The 21,535-nt window shown below is 46.6% G+C and overlaps 1 protein-coding gene across 5 annotated transcripts in view; it reads left to right on the forward strand.

Annotated features, from left to right (window-relative positions):
* The window catches only part of CACNA1A (calcium voltage-gated channel subunit alpha1 A), a gene marked incomplete at its 5' end in the record, with an annotated part of 198,458 nt that overhangs the window by 83,610 nt on the left and 93,313 nt on the right, over positions 1 to 21,535 (forward strand). For all 5 annotated transcript variants that reach the window (XM_081134439.1, XM_081134442.1, XM_081134443.1 and 2 more), the window contains 5 exons: positions 983 to 1,074; positions 3,212 to 3,364; positions 7,258 to 7,451; positions 19,387 to 19,490; positions 20,517 to 20,632. In XM_081134439.1, the coding sequence (XP_080990565.1) occupies positions 983 to 1,074; positions 3,212 to 3,364; positions 7,258 to 7,451; positions 19,387 to 19,490; positions 20,517 to 20,632 (659 nt within the window). The remainder of the gene's footprint in view (positions 1 to 982; positions 1,075 to 3,211; positions 3,365 to 7,257; positions 7,452 to 19,386; positions 19,491 to 20,516; positions 20,633 to 21,535) is intronic.

A 21,535-nucleotide genomic window follows, 5' to 3' on the forward strand; every position in this document is an offset into this window, starting at 1 on the left:
GGCTCTGCAGTAGCTCGGTCTATGTCACTCACCTCGGAAATGGACTCATTCAAGAAACAGGTGAGGGAGGCTCCCCAGGGCGCCTTAGGAGCAGGGGCTGCGGGACCCCTTGTGTCACCAGTAACACTTTTACAAATGAGTCTTAGGTTGGGGTCTTTCCTGGTGGGGGCGTTTCTACAGAAGGCTTGTCTCGCCTGTATTGGCAAGAGTGACTCCTTTTGACCCGAGGCTTGAGGTCTGTAGCCGCCTTCTAGGGCCAATGCCAGCTGGTCCACGCCATCAGGGCCACACCCGTTGGTTTCTCCCTTTTTCCATTATTTATAAGTAGCTTAGCACACTTCCTGTGTGCCGGGCATTGTGCCAACCACTCCACAAGTATCAATATGCTTAATCCTCACAACCCTTTGAGGTGTACTGTTGTTTTAAGTGTAATGTTGAGGTGTCCTCTACTCTCCAGTACTGTTGTTATCCCATTAGGCCAAAGGGGAAACTGAGGCATGGTGCAGGGAAGTGACTTGCCCAAAGTCACCCAGCTGGGAAGTGGCAGAACTGGGATTTGAACCCATACAGTCTGGGCTGTTAATACTGAACTACTTTCCAGTTGGTAAAGACTACCAGGCTCCAAAGGGTCTGCCACTCCCCCAACCTCTCCCCCAGTGCCCCCAGCCTCCCCACAATCCATTCTGATTGTGGTCACCCAACCACATGCCCTGGGGGAGCTTCCATTCCTCCTAGTCCAACATTTATTTTCATCAACCATCTACCTGTTTGGGGTTGTTGTAAATCACATGTTATCCCATGAAGCAGGTAGCATTAACCCTGTTTTACAGGTGACAAAACTGAAGCCCGGCAATGTACGGTCACCTGCCTGTGGTCGCCCAGCCAATAAATGACAACATGAAACCCCAGGCACCCTGTCCGTCTGTCTGACCCTGACCCTGAAACCCACCCTCTGTTTTCTATTCTGGTTTCTTTCTTCCAGCATCTTGGCGACAGTTGGGACAGAGTTTGACCTACGGACGCTGAGGGCAGTTCGAGTGCTGCGACCGCTCAAGCTGGTGTCTGGAATCCCAAGTGCGTGAGTTTCCGACCCTGGCAAGGGGTTGCTCAGGGCCTGGAGTCTTCTGTTCCCCCTCTGCAGAGCATCTCAGGAGGGTCCCCCGAGTGCTACCCTAGCCTGTGTCAGGGCAGCCTCCATTTGGGGGCAGCTCCCCGGGGAACCCTCAGGAACCTGGCATCAGGTCTGGGTGAGCTCCTGAAAGCCAGCCAGGAGCCTCATCCATAACCACAGTGCCCATTTATTGTGTGTCTGCTGTCTCTCAGGAGCCATGCTAAGCGCTACACATCATCTCATTCAGTTCTCAGCCCTATAAAGCTGCTAGTACTGAAATCTCTGTTTTTACACATGGGGAAACTGAGGCTCAGAGCAGCTGAATAATGTGATCAAGGCCAAGGTGTCTTACTGCCTTAGTTAATTATTATTATTATTCAGGCACTGTTCTAAGTATTTGCCATTTTTAAACTCATTTATCCTCATAACAAGCCTGTGAGGTGGGTTCTATTATTATCACCATTTTACATTTCATTGGCATCGGTCTTCACATTCATTGCCATCCAGATTTAGAGTGGGATTCCCCCAAAGACCACTGGCAGGGTCTTTCTGTAGAAAGAAGGCACCTGTACTCAGGAGTCTGCAAAGTTCCAGCAGGTGCCTGCATTGTTTTAAATTAAGGGCCATCCCAAAGCTAATACTAACAAGAAGCTGTTTAACAACCACCTCTGACATGTCAGGTATTTTGCTAGGTGTGAACTCTCTCTTTTAATCATGAGAGGGAGGTTCTATTCTAACCCCCATTTACAGATGAAGAAACCGAGGTTCAGAATGGCTACTTGACTTTTTCAGGGTCACATTGCTAGAAAGACGACTAGGTCTGTCTGTTCCCCTAGAAGCAGACTTAGGTGTTCAGATGTGCCCTTCTTTATGGGGGAGGGGCCTCTCAGGAGGGAAGGAATGGGGGAATGGAGTGCGAATAGGACCAGAGTTGTCCTCCAACTTGAGGCAAGGAGGTTGCCTTTTGTACTTTCAAGTCAATTATTGGGGGTGGGAGGTGGGGCAGCAACAGCCTCCCAAGTGAGGCATCTCTTTATAACCAAGAACAACTCTGAAGGAGGAGGCTGGAAGCCCTTAGCAGCCAATGCTCATAGCAGCTAGAAGGCGGGTGCACCCGCAGCAAAGTTCTGACTTGGACCACTCTGCCACACGGCCTCCACTAACATCACCTTCCATTTTGGACCCCTGGGAGTAGCATGGCCCCCTTGATCCACCTTGACAGTTTCCCTCTCTTGCTAGGGTCTCCACCCATCAGGAGGCTCTAATCTGGGCCATGCAAGGTTCTTCTAATCAAGAAGCAAGCCCCAGCTTATATGTTGGAACCTTAGTTTTAACCATAGACTTTCCTGATATGTAGCACAGTGGTTACAAACGTAGGATCTGACATCACTCAGACCTGGGTTTGAATCCTGCCTCTATTGTTTCTCATGCCCTTGGGTGAATCACGACAGCTCTCTGCGTCTTGCTTCCCACCTCTGCAAAATGGGGATCATTTTACACGTGCGCCCACCTCATGGTGGGCTTGTGCTAGAAGCCAGTGAAATTATGCCAGGTTTCTCTGGATTGGAACTGAGGCGCTGCCTGCTTGCCCGTGCAGAGTTGCAACTTGTCTACATGATGCCTTTGAATAAATTAGGGAAAACAAGACGCCCCTTGTTGGTGGAAAAAAATTAGAAAAATACTCCCCACTCTGGATGAGAGCCACCCAGCAGCTGGGATCATGGCTCAGAAAGCAATGGATTTCCACTCCTTTTAACCCAAAGGTTCATCAAATGACACAGCATGCATCAAATACTTTTTAAAATATTTTAAAATAAAATGCTTTTTTTCCACTTTATTAAATTTATTGGGGTGACAATGGTTAATATTAGCATATAGGTTTCAGATGTGGATTTCTATGTTACAAGGGTTATATATTGCTTTTTAAAATTAAGAAGGACCGTTCCTATTATAATAATGACATGTGTGTCCTCCCTCCATCTTCCTTCACCATCACCTGTCCCCAGCCTCCTGTGTGCTCTGGGTTCCCTCAGAAGCATCCTGGGGGAGGGAGTTGGGGGTGACTGCTCACGGCCATGGGGCCTCTCTTTGTCTTCCCAGGTTTACAAGTCGTCCTGAAGTCGATCATGAAGGCGATGATCCCCTTGCTGCAGATTGGCCTTCTCCTATTTTTTGCAATCCTTATTTTTGCAATCATAGGGTTAGAATTTTATATGGGAAAATTTCATACCACCTGCTTTGAAGAGGGGACAGGTAGGTGCAAACATCACAATGTATGTTTTTTCCAACTTTGCTCCCATTTCTTTTCCTCCCTTGGGGACAAGCTCCTGGAAGGTCTGTGCAGGGCCAGCTTCTCCTGGAAGCTTCCAAATGCACTGCAGGCAAGACAGGGGGTAGCAGCAACCAACATCTTGTTGTCGCTAAGGACTTGCGTTGGGGTCCCCCAGAAGCTGTCCCAGGTGTAAGTGGTTTCTTTGGGAAGTGGTCCAAGGAAGTGCCACCTGGGGCGTGGGGAAGTCAGACAGAGAAGGGAAGATATCTCATAAAGGGACATCAAGCAGATTACCACTGTGGGCAACCAGGGCTCGGTCCCGTAGGACACACACCTCAGTGCCATGCCCCCTGAGGGGCAAAGGAGCTGGATGTTTATTCACTGATTTCTGTTCATCACTGGTGATGATGGCTCCTTGGTGGTCACGAAGGTGTTTTCCGATGGGAGCAGGCAGGGCAGGTGACGACAGCATGTGGGCTGGGTGCCGACCGCCTCTGCCTAATGACCCTGCAGTGACCACAGCCCATGCTGAGTTCTAAAGCATGAAGAAGGAGGGGACCCCTGGCCAGGAAGGAAGGGGTCTGATTGCTTACTGGGTGGTGACCTAAAGAAAAGGAAAATAGGGGATGGCTTCTGCCAGTCTCCCCCAGAATGTGCCTAAAGACACCCCAACTGGGAGTCCTGGCACCAACCAATCAGAGCCGAGCGCGAGCAAGGTCTTGGTCCCTCTCATCCACACCCTGTGCTAGTGTCAACCCTTAGTGGCTGGGTCAGGAAGTGGTGGGGGGGAGGCAGGAGAAAAGCCAGGAAGGCAGGAGGCCCCCCTCCCTGGGACAGTGCTCTGAACCAGCTGTGTGGCAGGGCGGTGTCCCCATAACCCACACACTCAGAGACCCAGTGGCTTCCAGATACATTTTCAGTTAAATCCCCTGCTACCCAAACTCTCTTGCTCTCTGAAGCCCAAGAACCAAATGGAATAAAATGAGGAGGCAAGTCCGTGTTTCAGTATTTGGACCTCTGGCCGTCTCGGTGCAGACAGGCTGAATGGCAGCACTAGTCATGGGTCAAGGGCACCGTGAATTGATGGAATGGACAGAGTGGACGGTGAAGCTGAAAGAGAATTCATTTAGGAAAGGAAGGCAGCTTCGGGCAGGTCTTGCTGGCAGAAGACTTTGACCTGGAGTGGCTTCCCGCCTACCTGCCCTGCCCCGTGAACCCCAAGTGGCTCAGCCCCCTCCCCAGACCTCCCCAGAGGAAAAGAAACCCCAGTAGGAAAGGTTTATTTGAGATGCGCTTTTTTCCCTTGCTCCTCTTGTCTCCTTCTCTCCTGGGCTTGTGAAGTTCGCCCAGTATGGGATGTCCTAATTATTTCTTTCCCCGATGAAGAAGGTGTTAATTGAGGCAGAGCTATTTCTGCGCCTGGCCTCATCACCGGGCGGAAATTCGAGGAGAGATACAGGGCAGGGCCCCTCGGAAAACACAGCCAAGAGCAGAGAAACCAGGACTTCTGGGTCCTAGATTTGGTGGCTTTGTTAGGGTTTTTTCCTTTCCAGCCAAGAAGACACATGACTGGCTTGGGTCTGAGTGGGGTTGTGAGGGGACAGATGTGGGTGGGCCCACCAGAAGGCGGGCACCCTCCATTTAGGAAGATGACTGAAAAGCTCACGATGAAAATTATAAGGCGTGTGAGTAAGAGACAGATATATACAGACACCCAGGCAGCAGGTTAATTTTAAAATATATTTATAACCAAATTCCTCAGACTCTGGACGGTTGCTTTTCCAGAAGCAGCGCTCAGAGTTTCATGATGGGGGGCAGGGAGTTGAGGGGAATTGGGATCAAGAACTCCACTGGGCAAAACTGCTAAAGATAGACAAGTTTTCAGTTGCATTTCTTTGTCATCGGGAACCTGGTTCCTATGCTCCCAGTACCATACTAAATGCTCACAGAGACCCATAGATAAAGTGGAATTGTACCTGCTTTCCAGTAGCTTCCAGAATAGTTTAAGGAGACAAGAGCTCTCGTCTGCAACCAGTTCATAGCAGTGAAAAAATCCAGCAGTGAAGGATTTTATCCCCATGCTATGAGCATGCAAGAGCTTTTGTAGCCCTGAGGAAAAGGAGGGATCAGGGTTCATTGGAATAACAGGGCGTAGGAATTGAGCCAAACTTGGGCATAGGGTAGAGACAGAAGGTTCCCAACAGAGGCCGACTTCCCAAAAAACAATGGTTCTCATTTAGTCTAGGAGCCCATGGATTTTTTCCCCCAGCCCTGAGCCTTATGTCTAAAAGACTTGCCTTCCAACCTCTATTTATTAAATCACAGCCCCTGCACCAAATCCACCGTGAATGGGGAAGGCATTTCTAGCCACTTAAACTGGTGGCCGATGTGGTCATTGCTTCTTGAGCAGTGGGTGACACTCCTGAGAGCAGTGAACATTGCTTTGCATGACCTAGAGTTTCTCTTTAACCAAGCTTCAAAGGCCAATGAGATTCCTGTGTTCCATGCTGGTCTGTTTCTCCGTGCTACATGCTGAGTGGAGGCTGGGAACTGGTGCACAAAGCCTGGAGCACATACACTGTGATATATTTTCCTTTAGTGGGAAGCTTGAGTTTACACACTCAGCTGTCTGTTTTCCTGGTGGATAATGTCACTCTCTGAAAACCTTCAGAAATATCACTCACTGAGTAAGGTCCTCTCATGTCCGCTACTGTGGTCCACTGGGGACATGCCTGGGACGATGTGTGCTCCCCTGAATCTGGGTGTTCACGGAGACATCTCTCCCTCTCGATCAACCCCTTGGAATTTAGAACTGATCATTAATGCCCAGCCCAACTTTGCAGAGAAGCTGTCTTTGGTTTCTAGAGAAAGGGGCATCCTTTGACATGTGTTTCTTTACTTGTGGCATTTTCACAATCTGCTTCCTGCTTTGGGGGAAGAAAGCTTAGCTCTTCGCCTAAGGGTAAGTACTGTGTGTACTGTCCTTCATCGCCCCCAGAACAGCTCCTGAGCCCAGCACATCTCAAGAAAAAAAATCAGGCTACAAGAGAATAACACAGTGTGATGGACAAGTTTGTCCTAATGGGGTCTGGTGAGCACTGCACCCAACTACCTCACAGTGCACACAGCACATTTACCAAAGTTCACTGTATTAGGGACTATAAAGCACATCTTGACAGATTTCAAAAGACTGAATAATACAGAACATATCCACTGGCTCTGATGTTATTAAGTCGGAAATTGGTAACAAAAAGACCACTCTAAACATGTTTGGAAATTAAGAGACATGCCTATTTGTGGATGAAATAATAGGATGTTTGAGATTTGCTTTAAAAATATTCTGGCGGCAAGGCAAAGTGTGGGGAGGGAATATAGCCCTGAGTTCATAAATGTTGAAATTGATGATAGGTACATGGGAATTTGTTATACTATTCTATCTTACATATATCTGACAAGTTTTTTAAAAGAGAAATACTTCTTGTTTATCTATGCATCAAAGAAGAAATAATAGTAGAAACTGTCAAATATTTTACTTAAATAATGATGATACATGACAAAATTTGTGAGATGCAGCTAAAGCCACACTTAAAGAACAATTTATAGCCTTAAAGGAAGTTAATCCATCTCAAAACTGTAGGAAAATAACAGGACAAATAATAAAACTTAGAGAAGAAATTAACAAAATAGAAAACAATGACTAGTTCAAAGGCAAAGGTTGGGTTTGTTGTTTTTTGTTTTTCAAAAAATTGATAAATTCATCCCAATAGCCTTTTTTTTTTTTTTTTTTAACAGCATTGACTCTTCATGAGCCCCTACTTCTCAAAGCTGTTTTTCACAGCTCCTTCTCCTGACTTTTCTCCCTTCCCTTTCACAGATGACATTCAGGGTGAATCTCCGGCTCCATGTGGGACAGAGGAACCCGCCCGCACCTGCCCCAATGGGACCAAATGCCAGCCCTACTGGGAAGGGCCCAACAATGGGATCACTCAGTTCGACAACATCCTGTTTGCAGTGCTGACTGTTTTCCAGTGCATCACCATGGAAGGGTGGACTGACCTCCTCTACAACGTAAGTAATGAGGGCTCGCTGGGGAAGTGGCCCTTTCGGAGACCAGCCAACTCCTGAGGCTGCAGTGGGAGGACCCTGAGCCAGGGAGGCAGCCCAGGGGCAAGTCAACATGGCTCCAGAAGAGCAGGCCTGAAGCTCAGGCCTTTGAGGATGGGGTGGGGGGTGGTCATCCTCAGAACTCTTAAGTAGGGAAGGCCCTCGGGACATGGAAATCCAGAGGGCACACAATGTTGAATAAGTTTTCACTCTGCAGGTCTTTAAATATAATTTTAGATTTTTTAATACAGGCATATCTTGCTTTATTGCACTTTGCCCATTGTGCTTTGCAGATATTTTGGTGTTTTCTTTTTACAAATTGAAGGTTTGTGGAAACCCTGCTTTGAGCAAATCTATTGGCACCATTTTTCCAACAGGCTCAGGTGATGGTTCACATTTTTTAGCAATAAAGCATTTTTTTAAATCCCCACCCAAGGATATTTTTCCATCACTTTTCAGAGAGAGTGGGAAAGTGGGGGAGGGGGGAAAGAGAGAGAGAGAGAGAGAGAGAGAGAGAGAGAGAAGAAACACTGATGTCTCCCACATCGACTGGTTGCCTCCCGCAGGGGCCCTGACCTGGGGGCGCTTGGCCGGAATCTCACCCAGAACCCTCAGTCCGACGTTCTAAACACTGAGCCAAACCGGCTAGGGCAGCAATAAAGGATTTTTAATTAAGTTATGTACATTAGTTTTTTTAGACATAATGCTTTTGCATTTAAGAGACCACAGTATTATGTAAACATAACTTTTATACACACTGGGAACCAAAAATTTGTGTGACTCACTTTATCGCGATACTTTCTTTATCGCCATGGTCTGGAACCGAACTGCAGCATCTCCGAGGTCTGCTTATATGTAAAGGTTGTGTGATCCAGAACCCAGCATGGATAAGAGTAATGCCTTTGGACCTATGGAGGGGCTCTGCACTGAGGATCTCTGGCCCTCAGCCAGCCATGCCCCCCCCTTGGTGTGAGTTGTCCATGGGGCGAGAGCACATGTCTATCAGGAACTGGTGCCACCATCACCCCATACTTTCCAGACCACACTCTGGCTTATCCAGGATTCTGGAATTCTCTGTCCAAGCCCAGGTTCTATGGACTTGCATTAGATTCTTCCATCTGTTCTCCAACTTGACCGCCCATTTGTACCCTCCAAGGGCCAAGGGTGTCCTGAGGATGGTGCTGACACAAATGTGTCTGGAAATTGGACATGCAGGCCAGATTTTGTACTTCCAGGCAGGACAGAGCCATGAGTGGGAAGAGAAGGTGGCAGGCCATGGTCAGGGGCAGGGCTGGCTCTCCCCACACCATGATCTAATCCAGATGTCCAGGTTCTAATTTTCACCCTGACCTTCCCAGTGCTTATGAAGGTGTTTGTAAAGGACAAGCACGCAGCATATTTTATTTAGTAGCTTTTAAATATTTATACATAGTATGTGGGTCTCTTGTCAGTACTCTTGTCCTAGGTCTTTAAAATGTCAGGAACAGGTCTGAAAAGATGTACACCCCTACCTGCCCCCCTTCCAGCCTGCTTCCTGTCCCCCACCCTGGGGCTGCTCCACACAAATACTGAAATTGCTGGTTAAGGTTCTGCCTGTATGAGCCAGGGCTTGGCCCACTGGGGAGGCAATAACAGGCTTCCTCCTGCACCAGAGGAGCTGACCTCTCCTCCTGGTCACGGTGTGTGTTCCTTAAGGAATTTCTCACCTCGCTGGTGGAAGGAGATTTACAAGAACCTGTCCTTTAGCTCAGTGGCTCATTTTAGGGAGTTTGAGAGTGCCACCTGGGGAGTGGAACGCAAAAGGAGCCGCCGTGGACAGTTGTGCATGTCACACACTTCCCAAGTCACCACATTTCGGGAGTGCCATTCATACCATACACAACATAGATTTCTACCTTTATTATAACTTGTTGACAAATGTAAAGGAATGGGAAGGGGACTTGGTGTTCTAATTTGCATAAAGACCTTGTCTGAGTGTAGCATTCTCGAAACAGCAAGCAGATCTAAGAGATGCTCAGGCTCTCTCTTGGGCTTCACCTGAAAACAGAGAAGGAGGGAGCCAGGCAGATGTTTGGGGAAGAACATTCTTGGCAGAGGGAACAGTAGCAGCTCTTTCCAGGTTTTCCCATTTTTGATTTGTCTCTTCTTTCCCACTTGGCTTCCTAGTTAAAGTGCCTTTTGGAAAAAGCCTAACCCAATTAATCAGCAGTGCCGTCGAAGATTTATGTCAGGACGTGCACCCCAGAGTTATTTAAAAATAGAACAAAATGGGAAGCGACTGGTTGCCGTATGGTCTCTCCATAAGATGGAATATCATGTCGTCATTAAAAATCATCTGTTAGGAGAGTATTTAAGGATGTGGGGAAATGCTCACCATATAATGATGAGTGAGGGTAATTGATTTTTAAAAAGGAATCAAGGTGAGATAAACCTGTCTTAGTCTGCTTAGGCTGATGTTACAAAAGACCATAGACCTGGCGGCTTAAACAACAGAAATCTCTGTTTTCACAGTTCTGGAGGCTGGAAGTCTGCGATCAGGGTGCCAACATGGGCCAGGTCTGGTGAGGGCCCACTTCCTGTGTCCTCACATGGTGGGGGGAGAGAGTAAGCTCTCTGGTGTCGCTTCTTGTAAGGACACTAACCTCATCCTGGGGTCCCCACTTTGATGATCTCGTCTAACCCTAATTTTCTCCACAAAGCCCCACCTCCTAATACTGTCACTTCAGGGGTTAGGCTTTCAACATATGAATTTGTGGGGAGGGGACACAAGTCAGTCCACAGCAGCTTATGATCTCAAGTGTGTGAATTTGAAAATATAAGTAAAGAAAAAAAATGACAAAGGCACCCTTAGGTAGTGGGATTCAGAAAATCTTCATTTTCTCGGTATTTCTCTATATTGTCAAATGTTTCTATTTGAGCACAATTTCACTTTAGAATCAGGAAAAACATCTAAACTTATCTTGCTCAATGTTTAGGAGGAAAAAAGATTTTTGGTCACTCTTAGACCAGGAGATGGGGCAGAAGGGCAGGAGAAGGAGAGTTATCGGGGTTTCCTTAATTTATGTAATATATCCAGAAAGAGTCCACACCAAAATAAATTGATTGGTTGGTTGACTGACTGATGTAGCAATCATAAATTATTGTTTTTATTTTGTTAAATAAAAATAAATGAAGGAGAGACCAATCTTTACAGAATAATTTCACTTAATATATGTAGACACTCCCCCTCCAGAAATGGAGCATAATCTCCCCGCACTCAGAGGGTGGGCTGGACTTAGTGACTCACTTGCAAAAAATGCAATAGGGGAGGGGAGATGTAGTTATTTTACAGTGGGAAACCCTAGCAGGCGCCACCTTAACCAAGTTGACATCCCCAAGTGGGTGTGTGATCGTGCGACCTTTGATGTGATGTGATGAGGAGGGAACCTTACTTCTGGTTTTCTTCCCTAAGACCCATAGCCCCAGTTTAATCATGATCAAAACATCAGACAAACCCAGATTGGAGGGCATTCTGCAGGATACCCGGCCAGTCCCCTTCGAAAAACAAGGAAAGACTGAGAAACTGTCACAGACCAGAGGCTCCTAAGGAGATGTGAGGACCAAATGCAATGTGGGATCCTGGATGCGGTCCTGGGACAGAAAGGGGATGTTAATTAGAAAACTGGGGAAGTGCAAATAAAGTCTGGAGTTTAGATTTTCAGTTACCTGTGAAGGGAGAGACTATGTCCCCCGTTTTACATAAGTCTCAAGGCTGAGAGAGACGCCTGAGGTTGTCCAGCCCGGGAGTGGTAGTGCCAGGCTGTGAGCCCTGATTTCCTCTCCCCTGTGTCCTGAGCTGGGCCCAGAGACATAGATATGGGGGGGGGGAGATCAGCTTAATTTGTAAAGAAGTCATTTCTTTAAACTTTCACTGAACTCTGGCACAGAAAAGATAAAAGATTGGGATCAGGAGAGCGCACCTCAGATCTTTTTTTTTTCTTTTCAGTTTTACTGAGGCATAATTGGCCTGTGAAACTCTGAGTCTGAGGTGTGCAGCGTAATGACTTGACTAACATATTGCAAACTGGTGACCACAGTAAGTTTAGTTAACATTCATCACCTTGTATAGTTACACCTCAGAGAGTAACCTTGTTGAGCCGCTAACTGCTTTGTCATCTGATGATTTTAAAGGCATAAATTAAAAGAGATGAGATGACAAAGGAAGCCCAATGTATTGAAATTGTTAACAAAATATTTTTTAAAACAGATTTTTATATAGTTTTAGGGTTTATAACACACTGCCAATGGACCTGGCGATGGGTCAAATAAATCCTGTCATTTCATGAGAATATTAAGTTTAAAGGAATTTGTGCGGTATCTATAAGCGATGCGATTTCTGGTGGTGACGAGCCTCACGGTTCTGTCCAGACTGCTGCCGTCTGCTGCCTCCCTTCAGAATGGAAAAAAAGACCCATTGCCTGTGGAAATGTGGGAAGTGGAGAGGATTAATGTTTTCTATTCAAATCCACAGCCTCCTTGAATCCTATCCTAGGAGCCGCAGGATTCCCCCGCCACCAACAGTTGAGACTAAGGGACTCTCATAGGTGACTTCTCCAGTTGCTGTGTCTCGAAACCCTCGGAGGAGGTGACAGTTTAGGTGACGGGTGGGGTCCTCATGGTGGGATTAGTGCCTTTATAAGAAGAGACACCAGAGAACTTAGTGTGCGTGTCTCTCTGCCTCTCTGCTCCTTCTCTCTCCCTTTCCCACCTCTCTGCGATTTTCTCTGGGTTTCTCTCACGCTGTCTCTCTCTCCATTAATGTTCCTCAGGAAGGCAAAAAAACGGTGTTCAGTTGGTGATTATAAACACACCAACTTGACAGATGGTCACTAATGGTTGAAGCTGGTCTTGCCCTAAGCCTTTTTTATTCATGGATCTTCATTTTATTCATGGATATTCATAATATCAAAGCATCCGATCCAGGGGCTGTAGATCACACTTGCATTCAACAAGCCTTTGTGAGTGTGGCCTGTGTGTCACACTCGCTTCCAGGCACCGACAGTGCTCAGCGAACAGCGGAGGCAAAAATCCCTATTTGGGGGGAGTTGTCATTTTAGTGGGGGAAGCAGGCAATCAACAAGAGAATAAAGAGATAAATATTTTTATATACTTATTTTAATTTATAGTTACATATGTAAAGGGCAGATAGTATCTTAAATCGTTCAAGCTTTGTGGGCCATGCAGTTTCTGTTGCAACTACTCAGTCTCTGTCTTAGCATAGTATCAGCCACAGAGAAAATGTATAATGAATAGGCTTGGTTGGGTGACAACAAAACCTTCATTTACAAAACAGGTGGCTGTAGTTTACCGACTCCTGTGTTAGAAAATGATTAAAGTTCAGGAGAAAAATAAAGCAGTAGAGGGGTTGTGGATCATCAAGGTGAGAGGTTGCAGTTCTTCTAGTAAGACCTGAAAGGGGTGAGGGGAGCCGTGCATGTACGTAAGGGTAGAGAGACCGAAGCCAACGAGACAGCCAGTGCAAAGGCCCTGAGGCAGGAGTGAGCTTGGCATTTGTAAGAAGCAACAAGACAGCCCAAGTGGCTGGAAAGGAGTGAGTGAGGGCTAGAGGGAGCTGATGAGTCCAAGGAGGTGACAGACATCTCATAGGCAGAGAGACACTATAATGTATCATTCAAACCGGGACAGTTTTGAGAGTAAACGAGGAAAGGGGGACTCAAAAATATTTAACGGGCATTGCATAATCTATAATAGGTATAAACTGGGACATACAGCCTTCTTCATGGCCACTGTGGGGCTTTATCTCTTTCATAATAAAATCCACCCCATTTTTATCCTGTGTGCTGTGACATTGGGTGTACTGAGCTGAGTTGGTTTTTTTTACATCCTCTATATTTTTTCTGAATGAACCATGCTAAAAAAAAGTCAGAGGAAAATAAACCATAAAACAGAAAGCACTTAAGGATTTTACTGGGACTTAGCCATTAATTGGTTTGACGAGTGTTTATCGAGCGCTTGCTAAGCACCAGGCGCCACGATAGGCACCAGCAGTGCTGGAATGAATCAGTACCTCCCCTCTCCTTTAAAGCTCTCATGGGCCAATCATTATAAACATAAAGTGCTGTGTAAGTGCAGCCAATGGGTAAAATGGGGGGGGGGGGAATCAGCTTTGGACCAGAATAGCAGGTCTAGCCCCGGCCGTGCCATTCACACCCTTTGTGAACCAAGCAAATACACTGCCTCTCTCAGCCTCAGTTTCCCCATCCACAAGGTGTGGCAATTATGGGAATCAAGAGCTGTTTTTTCAGTGACTGTGGGTGTCCCGCCTGCCTCTCCATTCTCAGGAAAACAGCCTGATCATTGGAACATGGGATAAGTACATTTCCCTGTCATTAGTAGTATTTAAACAATCCAACCACAGAGACCTCAGGATTATGTGCATTCACCATGCAACCAACACTTAGTGAGCACCTACTGTGTACCAAGTCTTGTTCTGGGCACTGGGAAGCTGCATTTTCGGAAACAAAGAACCTGTAAACAAGTAAATGCGTAAATCAGCAACCAATTTAAAGTGCGAAACGTGCTGGAAAGACAATGAGATGCTTTGTTGTGCTGAAGGGAGGGGAAACCCTTTGTCGGGAAGTCTGGGAAGGCTTCTCTGAGAGGGAGCTCAGTGGAGCTTACGGCTGAGTGAAGAGGAGGAATCAGCCAAGCCAAGATCTAGGGAAAACTGGGCTCTAGGCAGAGGCTCAGAGAACTGAAGCACCTAGCTCATTGTAATCTTGAACTTTACCTTTTTGGGTACCAATTTCTCCATCAGACGTACAGAAAATATTCTTTTTTTCTCACCTGCCTTATGAGATCCGTATAGGGGTCAGTGAGAAAGTGACATTTGAGGCATACCTGAAGGAGGTAAAGAAGCAAACTAAGGATATGCCAGGGTGTATCAGTCAGGAAAGCTAGGTTATGCTGCAGTAACAAACATCACCCAGAGTCTCTGGTTCTAATAACAAATGTCTTTTCTTGCTCATGCGCTCTGTCCGGCACAAGTTGGCAGTGGAGGAAAAGGGGGCTATGCTTAATGTAGTCACTTGGGACCTAGCTGATGATTGGAGCAGCCACCACATAGAACATTGGCATTTGTTGTCCTAAAAGGAAAGAGAGCCCTGAAGGGTCCCACACTAACAGATCAATGTTCTGGTCCAAAAGTGACACAGGTGTTCCCACTCACTCCTCATTGGCCAGCACTTATTATGTGGCCCTCAGCCAACCACAGGAAGACCAGGAAGGGCCATCCAGCCACATTGGAAATATGTAGTGATGACACTAATGGGGAATAGCATTTCAGGCCGTGGAACTCTCTTAAGCTTTTGGAAGAAAGACAAGACGATTCTTCACAGTATTATTAATGATTTTGAAAAGTGAGCAAGTTTTCCAACCCCTTCCTCCTCCCTGCACCCAGACTCATGCACAGCCCACCCTGAACTGCCCAAATAGATGAGACACAGAAGGGGAGGCTGTGTCCCCCACATTCTCTGCTATCACAGAACGGCCATAGCAGCTCCAGTCTTTCCATTTGGAAATATATTTCCCAGTTTGCTTCTGAGCAAACCCCAACGAAAGCCCACCTCCTACTTAAAAATGGTACCCAACCCTCTGCCAACTTCTTCTCCATCAGTTGTTGGACCCAGAGCATTGAAGTGAATCATTTGGGCTAGACTTGAAGTAAAATAAACATTCAGGAAACCCCACAGATAATAAGTGAGGAGATTGATGGATTTTCACAAACTGGGCCCACCTGTGTGACCAGCGTCCAGACCAGGAAACAGCACCTTCTCAGACTCAGAAGCCCCCTTCCTGCCCCCACCCCAGCTGATACCTTCCCCAAAGGGTGCCTCATTTGGGCCTCAAGCATTGTCAACTAGTTTGCCTACTTTTATATTTCGCAGAAGAGGAACCTTACATATATCCTCTTTTCTGTCTGGTTTCCTGTGCTTGGCAACTCTGCAGTTTCACGCGATGGGTGGCAGGCAGTTGCTGCAAATATTCCACTTCTCCTCTCTCCTGTTGATAATTCAGATGGTCCCCAGTTCAGGGCGACCTGAGGATCACTCGTGCCTTTGGCATGTGCGGGTTCACACCCCTAGGAGTGGAATTTCCAGGTGGTGGTGAACAGGATTAATTTCAGTAGAAATTCCCAAATCATTTTTTAGAATGGTTGTACTATGAATTATGAGTTGAATTGTGTCCCCCACAAAAAAAATTCATATGTTGAAGCCCTAATGCCCCAGTGCATCAGAATATGACCTTATTTGAAAATGGGGTCATTGCTGAAGTAATTAGTTATGTTAGGTCCTTAGGGTGAGTTCTAATCCAGTATAACTGGTGTCCTTATAAAATGGGGAAATTGGGACACAGACATGCACATGGGGAGAACATCATGTGAAAATGAAGGCAGAGATCACAGTGATGCCTCTACAAGCCAAAGGACGCCGATTGTCAGCAAACCCCCAGGTACCAGGGGAGAGGCCTGGCAGATTCTCCCTCACGCCCGGAAGGAACCAACCCTGCCAACACCTTGAGCTTGGGCTTCTGGCCTCCAGCACTGTGAGGCAATAAATGTCTATTGTTTTATGCTGCCCAGTTTGTGGTTCTCTGTTAGCAGCCACAGGAAACTCACCCACCGTGTTACCCCCCCACCAGCAGCCTGTGAGGGTTCCGGGTCTGCCACAGACCCACCTGACAATAGAGGACCAATGATGCTTTTAATTACTGATCACACTGCTCTCTGATGATTGATCGGCAATGCTTTCAAGAAAAGATCTTAATCAAAAGACGGAAAATGTGAACAGTACTATGAATGGAGCCACTTTAAAGTGGAGCCGGAGCTGCCAAGCCAGAGGAAGTGCCTTGCAGGTCGTATTCCTCAGCCCTTGGAATGTTAAAGGTGGCAAATGGCCTTTGGACTGGGCCTAAGCAACCTTGTTTTCCTGAAGAACTGTTTGCAAAGATGACAAGAAAACAGATATTATGACGACTGGACTGAAGGCTTCTAGGAAACTTTATAGTGCCTCTTTTCCTACATAAGACAGAAAATATCATCTCTCTCCCACCAAACTTCGAGGTAACTATACCACACAGCAGACCCAGTGAACACTTCTATCCCTTCTATCAAGATTGAAGGATTTACAACAAAAAGGGGGGATTTGTAGCCCAGCCCCTTGCAATTTTAATGCCCCTAGTATTTTTGGCAGCTAGAATTAAATAATTAAATTCTTGATTAGAATATAGGTATAGGCTTTAACTAAATGTTTCGATTGCTTCAGTTGTCACATAGCTTGTAGTCAAAGACTACGAAAGCATGTTAGTCATGTTTAGAAGGGCTGCCTATAAAGCAGGTTTCAGGAGAAATGTTTGAAGTACTCTTTGCCTGAGAAAATAGAAAAATATAAGTAGGTGAGCACAAAACAATGAGAGCTAAAACAATGGCGATAATCACAAGATGTCTAGTTTCTGCTTTAAAGGTAACATCGCTCACGCAGAATTATGAGATATTTTACAGAATCTCGGTTCTTCAGTGCAGCACCCTTGTTCTCACAATGCAATTTTGTGTGGCTGATGTACTGTTTCTTTGTCAAGCAGAAGATCAATCCAGGGCCAAAGGAGAATTTATAAGTTTGTTTTGCAGAAGGAGTAAATGCTTTTGAGCAAGTTGCAACCAGCTGCTGATGCCCAGGAATCTAATATGCAAAAGCCTTATCAATGACTAAAGAAACACAGACTTCTCTAAGGTCCCTGGAACTTCCCCTCCCCTAGCTGCATAAAAACTGCCTACTTTTGCTTTTGGGGGGTGAATTTGAGAGGTCTTGCTCTCCAGTCCTCTCTCTTTGGCTAAATCGAATAAACCTTTCTCTGTTGCCCAGCACCAGCGTCTCTACATTTTGGCCTCCTAGCACATCTGGTACATGAACCTGAATTTTGGGAGGTGATTCGGTAACAACCTGGCAATGTCAGTCTTTCTCTTTTTTTTAATTTACAGAAACTTAATATACATCTAGTTATTCACAGGGAAATGTAGTGCTGCTGGGCTGGCAGCAGCCTCACAAGGCAGCTACTAGAGTGAATATACACAGGTGCATCTCTCTGTAAGAGCAAACTCCCCAATCTGACAATTCCCCAAATTGAACCCAAGACAGATTGGGGAGGGTCTGGGCACCCTATAGAAATGTTGCCCTTTCTATAAGCTTGCCTCCTTTACACAGCAGCTCTTTGAAATAGGATTCCACATATAAAGTGCCTATTGACACTTCTGCAGAAAGACATTTACTCCAGGAAAGAGAGGGAACAGTCATTTTCTCCCTATGGAAAGTTCTTCCCTGTGTATCAGTGGTTCTCAGTTCAGCCCTGGCAGCACATCAGAATACTTAAGAAGATTAGACAGAGATGCATGACAGTCCCAAAGTGGAAACAACCGATGTCCATCATGAGACTGGATAAGCAGGTGGCAGCCCGTCCATGCAATGCAATAGGAACGAGCTACTGATTCGCACTTGAAAGCATTATGCTGAGTGGAAGCAGCCAGCACGAGGATTTGCACAGTGTGATGCCATTCATATGAAACTCTAGAGGAAGCAAAACTAATATACACAGACAGAAAGCAAAGTAGTCAGCGCCTAGGTCTGGAGGTGGAGACTGGCTGCAAGGGGCATGAGGGATGCTTTGTGGTGATGGATATGTGGCTACATGTTGTAAAGGTTTGTCAGAACGCACTGAAGTGTACACTTTAAATTATACCTCAGTAAAGTTGATTTTTTAAGGGTAGATGTAGGACCCACCAGAGACTAGTTATCAAATTCTCTGGGTTGGGGCCTGGCCATCCGTATTACTTGGAGGTTCTCCAGGTGGTAATTATTTGCAGCCAGAGATGTTAACGACTTAGTGTTTCTCATGTTAGCCTTTCTGCTGGGCAACAGCAACACTGAATGTGGTTTTGAAGGTGAGCTTTTAAAGCCACTGTGGGAGCCCCACATTCTGCAGACGCTGCAGAGCTGGTGACCCACCAGCAGGCTCCCCCTCCTCTGGCTGCTGAAGCTGAGGCTTCCCCAGCACAGAGGTTAAGTCCACAGGTTCTGGGGCCTGGCCGCCTGGTTCAGATCCCTCATTCACTGTCTAGCTCTGTGACCTTGGGCTGGCTATTTCGTCTTTCTGGGCTTCATTTTCCTCAATTGCAAAATGGGCATGATGATAATATAGAGGTGTCATGAGGATTAAATGATTAAATGAGCTACTACACAGTAAGTACTCTGTAAGTGCTGGATTTCTCTCTCTCTCTCTCTCTCTCGATTTTCTTCTGCTCCTCTTTCTTCCTTCTTGCCACAGTGTTCTCTTCTCCATATCAGATAAGAATGTTCTATTTGTGGACTCCTCCCTCCTTGAAAATTGAGCTGGGCTCTTCCAGGAATTTTTTGCGGTTGACATTGAGGAAGCAGAAAATACAGGAGGGGAACACTCGAGGAAAAGGCTCACGACCCTGCTGTCTGACTTGGTGATTTAAACTGGCTGTTAGGCCCTGCCATCGTGCACCTGTTCTAAGGGGAGAGTGACTGTGTCAGGAACAAAGGAAGCAACCAGGGGTTCATTTCTTCATTTCGACCAGTTTTATTTTTCCTTCTTTTTGAGGCTCCTGAGTGTCATGCTGGTTTCCAGGTCCTATGTGGACTACACGGTTAGGAGGGAGCTTTGTCCTTCCGGTGGTACCTCTGGGGTTCCCCCCGCCGATGGATCCTGTGCTCCATTTACCTCTCTGGGCTGCCAGAGAACCAGGACTCCCCCTACCCACACCTGCCTGGTCAGACCTGATCCCACTCAGTGTTCACCTGCCTTCCCTCCTTCCCTCCCACAGAGCAACGATGCCTCAGGGAACACTTGGAACTGGTTGTACTTCATCCCCCTCATCATCATCGGCTCCTTTTTTATGCTGAACCTCGTGCTGGGTGTGCTGTCAGGGTAAGTCATTGCTGCTCCCCCATCCCACTCTCCCTTGTCATCTTCTTCCCTTGCCTTGGGTTAGCCAGACAGCTTTAGCAGGCCATGTACAGGTGGGTCGGTTGTGCATCGCTGGGGGAACCCAGGAAAGGGACTCATGGGGCCTGAAATCGAGCCTGGACTTGACTCATCACATCGTGTCCCTGGCATTGAGCTGCCTCTTCCCAGGGAAAGGGGAGCTTCTTTCCAGTGCTGACCTCCCATTCAGAAGGTTTTCCCAAATTTTTCAGACCCACAACCCACCACACAAGAAAATTCTATAGAACTTTACTTTCTGTGATTTACATTTAAAAAAACCAATAGGTTGGGTTTCTCCTTCCTCTGTTTTCCAAATATAAAATTATAGCCTACAGCCAAACATGCATTTTCATGATACATATTGTTTCCTAGCCCCAGGATTGATTTTTTTTGGCTTAATCATAAATGAGTTTCCTTTTTCTTACCAATAAGAAGTCCAGGGACTGGCTTGGTGGCTCCAGTTCCTTCTGGGTTTCTACTCTGACATCTTTATCAGAGACTTTCAATTTTATGGCTGCCTTACACTCACAAGATGTTCATCCCAAGTTCCAAACAGGAAGATGAAGGAGGGAAACAGGAAGGAATGGGGCCTATATCTGGGAAGCGAGGTTGCTGGAGAAACCATCAGCTCAGGTCTCATTGGCCTAACTTAAAACAGAGCTGAAAATATTCCTTAGCCAGGAGCACAGAGAATGAGAATGGAGTGCGCAGCCGGCAGTGGCTGGCATGGCATGGTTTATGGTTTTGCTTTTTTCTCCAGCTGGGCGCAATTGCTGGGAAATGTGGGATTCTGGCAGGTACCCACTCCTAGAATATCCTGGTTTTCCCCAGAAGACCTGATTCCACTTTTCGAAATCCTCTGCCCTCCAGAAACTTCTGAACCCCCCAATACACACACATGTGCACACGCTCCCTAAAATTTCTAAAACAGCCAACCCTGGCTTTTTTGTGCTTTTTGTGCCTCTGCAGGGAGTTTGCCAAAGAGAGGGAGCGGGTGGAGAACCGGCGGGCTTTTCTGAAGCTGAGGAGGCAGCAACAGATTGAACGAGAGCTCAATGGGTACATGGAGTGGATCTCGAAAGCAGGTGAGGCCCTTTCATCCTGGGGCCCAAGCGTTGGCGCCCAGGCCCCAGAGCACAGAGTTGGACGTGCAGTTTGGAGTTGGACGAGGGAAGGGTTGTGATGGGAGGAGAAAGAGAGCTGAACTGGTAGTCCCAACTTTTAGTAACAAGAATCCAGAATAAGATAGTAAAACTTCCTGGAAAAGCCAGGGCAGGACATCACATAATGGTTGCAAGCTCTACAGCCAGACTTTGGTTTACATCCCAGCTCTGCCACCTCCCTGTACCTCAATTTCCTCAGCTATTAAACAAAGATAATGATACTACCCACCTCATCAGGCTGATTGGGAATTCAGTGACATAATCCAGGCTAAGTCACTTAGGAGGAGCAGTGCCTGACACACAGTGAGCACATGTTTATTGGCTCAGCCATTCAAAAAACACTTAGTGGCACCCACTGTGTGCCAGGCACTAGTCTAAGCATTAAGGATATTGCAGTGAACAAAACAGACCAAATCCCTGCCCACAGAGCTCCTATATTCAGTGAGGGAGACAGAAAATAAACAAAAACATATAATGTTGGGCCATATGCTAAGAAGAAAACTACAGCAGGGTAGGAAGCAGAAAATGGTCAGAGGAGGCGGGGTTACCAGAGAGGGTCTCTCTGAGGAGGTGACATCTGAGCAGAGACCTAAAGGAAGTGAGAAGGAAGCATGTGGATGTCGAGAGGAGGGGTGTTCCAGGCAGAGGGAACAGCAAGTGCAAAGGCCCTGAGCTTTGAGCAGAGTTGAGTCATAACAAGGAAGCCAGTGTGAAAGGGAGAGTGGCAGGAGAGGAAAGCAGGGAGGTGACAGGGCTGGGTCAGGCAAAGCCCTATAAACTATGGTAAGGTTGGTTTTTATTTTGAGGGAAGTGGGGATCATTTGG

Source organism: Miniopterus schreibersii, assembly GCF_964146895.1.
Source record: "Miniopterus schreibersii genome assembly, chromosome: 4".
Lineage (NCBI taxonomy): Eukaryota > Metazoa > Chordata > Mammalia > Chiroptera > Miniopteridae > Miniopterus > Miniopterus schreibersii.